Raw genomic sequence first — 6,067 nt, 5'->3', positions numbered from 1 at the left:
GTGGCACCATCTCCCAGCTAACCCAAAAGCAGATGATGGCCGGGGAGAGCATGCCCCGAATGCCCTACCTGCCGTCAGCTGGGGAAATGGAGCAGTACAAACTCCAGGACATCAGCGAGACTCCCAAAACTACCAAGGGGAATTACATTGAGGTGCGAACCGGGGAGCAACAAGATCGGAGAGAGTGTGATATGGCAATGCAGGGCAACAGCCAAGGGTCAGTGGCAGAGATCTCAACTATCGCAAAAGAAGTGGACAAAGTCAATCAGATCATTAATAACTGCATTGATGCTCTCAAGTCAGAGTCCACTTCCTTCCAAGGGGTGAAATCAGGGGCAGTGTCCACCGCAGAGCCCCAGCTGATGCTGATCTCAGAGCAGCCGCAGAGCAAGTCTGATTTCCTGTCCCCTGTGTACAAAGACAGTTACCACCACCCCTTGCAGCGGCACCACAGCATGGAAGTGCCTCCCAAGCGCTCCAGCACTTCCTCCAGTGGTTCCATCCGGAGCCCAAGGTCCTTTCGCTCAGAGGGGGCCTACAAGTCAGAGGCGAAGTATATAGAGAAGACTTCTCCCATGGCCGACACCATCTTGACAGTCACGCCGACAGCAGCCACCCTGAGAGCAGAGGCTGAGAAAATCAGACATTACAGTGAGCACAGGCACTCATATCCCAGCTCGCACCAGGGGGAACAACTTGAGGGCCCAGGAAGCCGCAAACCGTCCATCCTGGAGCCACTGACCCGTCCCCGGCCCAGGGACCTGACCTATTCCCAGCTGTCACCCCAATACCACAACCTCAGCTACTCCTCCAGCCCTGAGTACTCCTGCAAACCGGCACACACCATCTGGGAGCGCTTCAAACTCCACCGCAAGCGTCACAAAGAGGAGGATTACATGGCGGCTGGGCACGCATTGCGTAAAAAAGTTCAGTTCGCCAAGGATGAGGACTTGCACGACATTTTAGACTACTGGAAGGGCGTGTCAGCCCAGCACAAATCTTGATTGCTCTCAGACTTCCTTTTCCAATTTGGACCAAAATGAAAACAGAAAAAAAAAAAAAAAAAAAATGAAAAAAAAAAAAAAAAAAAAAAAACACAAAAAAAAAAAACTCCCCAGCTATTTTTATTCAGACCAAGTTTCTGGACAATTAAATTAAAAATAGTCTCGCATTTGTGAGTTTATGCACCAAAATTAAAAGAAAAGAACTGTATAAATTGTCGTCTTTTTTTTTTTTTTTTTTTAAAAAAAAAAAAAAAAAAAAAAAAAACCATTGGAATATAATTATTTGGGTATCGCATGGCCGTGTCCTGTGACTGTGTCGATTAACTGTTGTGTACTTTGAGAGGAAAAAAAACAACAAAAAAAAACCCTTTTCTGCTGAACACTGTATTGAAGACTCTAACTCTGTATATGTTTGTATATGCACCCACACGCACACACTTTTCTCACTCTGCATTGTAAAGTAATTATTTATGTCATTAATAAATAGTCACTTAAATGTTGCAACATATAAACGTTTGTAAACGACATTTGCAACACTGAGTAATATATATCTATATATATATATATATATATATATATATATATATATATATATATATATATATATATATACACACACACACACACACACACACACACACACACACACACACACACACATACACCTGTTTGTACCAGGTTTTAACCATGGATATGAGACAAGGTCATCATTTTTAATGTCTCAAATGAATGTCTCCCTATCCTGATGGATAAAAATTACACTGTTCAATGAAATGGTACATTCTTCTACAAAATACCCTGACTGTTATTTATTTTTTTCTGCCTATCACCTATCACAAATCATTCTGCACAAAACTAACAGTATAGATTCATTGTCTCTGATTTAATTATATTTTACCAAAGGGTTGTGCTAGCAAGTCATTACAGGCTCTGCTGATGTCTCAGCCACTAACTCAGACCTACAGATCTGAGGACAGATGTATCGTTTACATAATAATAAAAGAAACGGCAGCTTTTGTTACAAGCTGCAGTTAGGTTATTCACAGCTCACTCCCCCCTTCTCCTGTAGAATCTCATACAGTACATATCAAACTGATTTACAAGCATTTGCCTAACAAAACACACTAAAAAATCTCACACCAAATATGCCTGTCATTTATAGGCTAAGGAAATGCTCTTAAACAAATAACTAGGAAAGGTTACATGTTGATACAAGCAGCTGTCAATCATCCAGGTGGAATGTTATTGCTGTAATGCACTAGATTTGAATGATCTCCCTTTGCACTGAAACACAAATCAGATCTCAGCAGAAACTTAACACCATAACCTCGCCTGGTCGGCAACAACACAATGTCATTCAAATACAGCCGTAATCGCTGTATTCAGTGAATCATTTTGCTCACCAGGGAAATACATTCTAAAGTAATAGTGGCATCTACAGAAAAAAAAACGACACAATGCAGGCTATGTATGTCTTTAGGTTGTACTACAGATCTGTGTCAGGACAAGAACACTCAAGGCTCGAAGGAGCAGTGACCGAGGGGTGTTCAAATTATTTCGTCAAAGAACAGAGCAGGCTTCTAAATAATATACTAAATAGTATGTCCCAGGAAATCAAAAGCAGCCGAGTTCCTGGGAGACGTTCAAAAGAAATAATAAATATCAATATCACAGCCTGTCTCTATTACCTCTGCTGGAAGCAAATGCCTGGATGGAGAACTTGGATAAAGTGGGTCATCTTTCCAATTATTGGGGAAAATGAAAATCGGTGGACTCTAAAAACCATGCTGAGAGGTTCACGAAGTGCATGTGGCTAGTATGATTATTAATAGGTTCCATTATTAGAATTCTGCTGATTCTAGACGCCAGGTACAGTACTACAGCAGTGTTTAAAACCAAGAAAAGTCTCAATCCTGTTGTTTTAAACTATTGTTTTAAAGTATTACTTACATCTGATATACTTATAAAAACAAAACACACCACTTAATTTCTTTTGGCTGGTGGGGTTCTCAAAAGAGCCCCAATATGAATGACGAGGTAAAACAAGTAGTAAAATGGGACCAGCACAATACTATACAGGGAGACGGGAATGAACGAGGTACTGATTAAAATGCCACTTTATTTATGGCACGCTTTGAAAGCATCCCCCACTACGAATCAATGAAAGCCACTCCCAGTGACAAAAATATACATCTTACAACAGGGGAGTCTAAATGTAAGCCTGATTGAGTTGCAGTCTGTCACGGAGATGGGCATCAGTTAGATTTGATCTCAGCCGATTCTTGTTTAAAGTCATTTTAGAAAATGCTTGCTCACATATGTATGTTACACCGAACAAGCTCAACAATTTTTTTTGCATTTCGTCTCAAATGGAGGAAACAAGTCTTGTCCAGACACTTGTAAAATTCTGCCAAAGGCAGCTCCTGATGGCGACTGCAAAGCATGTCATCATAATGCAGTTCAATTAGTTCTAACTGCAAGTTTTCATTTGTCCCTTCAATATTTACAGTGAAGGGGCAAGAGAAAAATTTGAATTTCCTTGTCAATTGTTGAAAAGTCTTCAAAGTGCTTGTTGAACTCTGCAATTAGGGCTGAAATAATCAATACATTGATTCTGAGATACGTTCTTTGGGAAAACTCAGTGACCAATTTTAATGATGGGAAGTGCACTGCATTCTGCTCTTTTGCGTGCTTTTCAAACAGGTGGAGTTTCACTACAAATGCTTTGATCATTGAGCACATTTGTGAAATAGTGCTGTTTTTCCCTTGGAGGCTGGTACTGGGCACAGTAAGCTGCCCAGTGATGACAAGCCAAGGTTTGATAACCATGCAGGATCTGTGAAGTCGTTAAGAGGCTCTCTTTTCCTGTAAGAGTTGCTCTAGTTCCGATCTCAGTGAAAAAAAGCGTTTCAATGCTGAACCTCGACTGAGCCAGCGTACATCGGAATGATACATTACGTCACCATTTTCAGCTTCCACTTCACTGAGGAAATTCGTAATTTGTCTATGATTAAGTGCTCTGTGAAGTCGTTAAGAGGCTCTCTTTTCCTGTAAGAGTTGCTCTAGTTCCGATCTCAGTGAAAAAAAGCGTTTCAATGCTGAACCTCGACTGAGCCAGCGTACATCGGAATGATACATTACGTCACCATTTTCAGCTTCCACTTCACTGAGGAAATTCGTAATTTGTCTATGATTAAGTGCTCTTGACCGAATAAAATAAAATAATGTTTCCCAATTTGGACATTTTGGCACACAGAACTTCTTGATGAATTATACAATGCAGTTTAACAGCCTGACCACACGCTTCTAAGGCTTTGTTGTAAATCATAGTTGCCGTCCCATTTCTCTCACCTATCATTGCTGGAGCGCCATCTGTTGTTACACTGCATAACTTGTCCCAAGACAAACCAAACTTTTGAAGCGAAGCTGACACTGCTTCGAAGAGATCGGACCCCTTTATTGTCCCACAAAGGCTCTGGAGATCAAGGAGTTCTTCAGTGATACTAAAATTATCATCAACCCTGCCTTAAAAAAATAAGAAGCTGAGTGGTGTCAGTTATATTGGTGCTCCCGTTTTTCTTGCTAGATTTACATTTAGAAACTCTTGTTTCTTTTTCGGACATACAATGTCAAATATTTTACAGGCGTATTCCTTTATCACCTTCAGTGAAAGGTTTTCCATCCCGCGCAATCAGTTGTGCCACTTCATAGCTTGCTCGAGTAGCTTTCACCTGAGTTTCGAAAACTCAATAAAAAAGATGTTGCTGTACCAAGAAGTTTGCCTCCCACTCTTTTGCCTTTTGTATTCTCTCTGTTCCTGTATACTTCTGATCTACCACTTCGTGCTTAGTTTAATAGTGTCTTTTAACATTAAACTCCTTCATAACCATGACTGTCTCTTGCCAAATTAAACAAACACATTTTCCTTTATATTCTGTGAAAAAAAAAAAATCACTTTTCACACTGTTGGAACCGACAACATTCACTGTTGACTTTTCTCTTCTTAACGCTCACCATTTTGAAATTAACAAACTAAAATCATAAAAAAAAAATAATAATAATTGTATGGAATAATAATGGCTGCTGAGCTGCTGGCACATCACGCACACACAACAGTTGAGGAAGCTGAAGGGAGCTTGACAGCAAATACGCAATGTCACATATTACACATTCTGTGAAACTCTGATGGTTTTGCTCAATATGTTTTTTGTTGTATAGAAGAGTGCCGATTCTAAAGATAAAATTGCATTTCTCTGCAGGCCAGGTGAAAACAGCTTGCAGGCCGCGTTTGGCCCATTGGACGTAGTTTGGACACCCCTGCCTTACAACATATGTGCATATAAAAATTTACTTTCAGTTTCCAAAGATGAATGAGATAAAAGTAACAGTATTCCCTCTCTTGGTTTGTCATGAGACCACATTTATTTTTTAACAAAAGTCATCCATAGGAATGGTATTTATTAAATACACACTGTTTACTAATTCAGATTATCCCTTAACAAACACACACTACCCTATTAAATTATTATAAGTAAACATCAATCACAACGTACTGGAAACTATTAGTATGACCAGAAAGATATGCGCTGTTGATATACTATTCCAGTTCCGGTTTGTAACTTGATAAATCTAGTAAGACAAAAAATAAATAAATAAAGTAATGGAATCAGACACCAGAAAGAACCACATCGCTTTCTTTGCAATCCTGCTTCAAGGGCAACACTAAAACTTTATTGAATTCTCCTCCCAGTTTCAAAGTGGCAAAGATGTTTGCTTAAAAGGCTCGGAACAAGAAGATACAACGTTTTAAATCAAAACAAAACTTTTCTTGAGGAAAAACTTCTGTTCAATGATAACAGCTGTGCTTTATGCAAAAGCACAGATTTGAACAGTGAAAAATGAGTAATTTAAAGTAGAGAATACAGTGACTCCAGCAGAATTGAAACACTAAACCTTTCACTCTCTGCATCACTATATATATATATGTGTGAGTGTGTGTGTGTGTGTGTGTGTGTGTGTGTGTGTGTGTGTATATATATATATATATATATATATATATATAT

General features: G+C 39.4%; 1 protein-coding gene across 1 annotated transcript in view; it reads left to right on the top strand.

Moving 5' to 3' along the window:
• Window positions 1–1,443, top strand: part of LOC121330510 (protein ELFN1-like) — a 2,919-nt gene extending 1,476 nt beyond the window's left edge. Inside the window, exon 1 of the mRNA XM_041277073.1 lies at window positions 1–1,443. This exon is cut by the window's left edge and continues 1,476 nt beyond it. Within this exon, the coding sequence (XP_041133007.1) occupies window positions 1–1,004 (1,004 nt within the window). The 3' untranslated portion in view covers window positions 1,005–1,443.
• The last annotated feature ends 4,624 nt before the right edge of the window (window positions 1,444–6,067 follow it).

Source organism: Polyodon spathula, chromosome 18 (genome assembly GCF_017654505.1).
Source record: "Polyodon spathula isolate WHYD16114869_AA chromosome 18, ASM1765450v1, whole genome shotgun sequence".
Taxonomy (NCBI): Eukaryota; Metazoa; Chordata; class Actinopteri; order Acipenseriformes; family Polyodontidae; genus Polyodon; species Polyodon spathula.
This window is presented reverse-complemented; position numbering and strand designations above follow the sequence as displayed.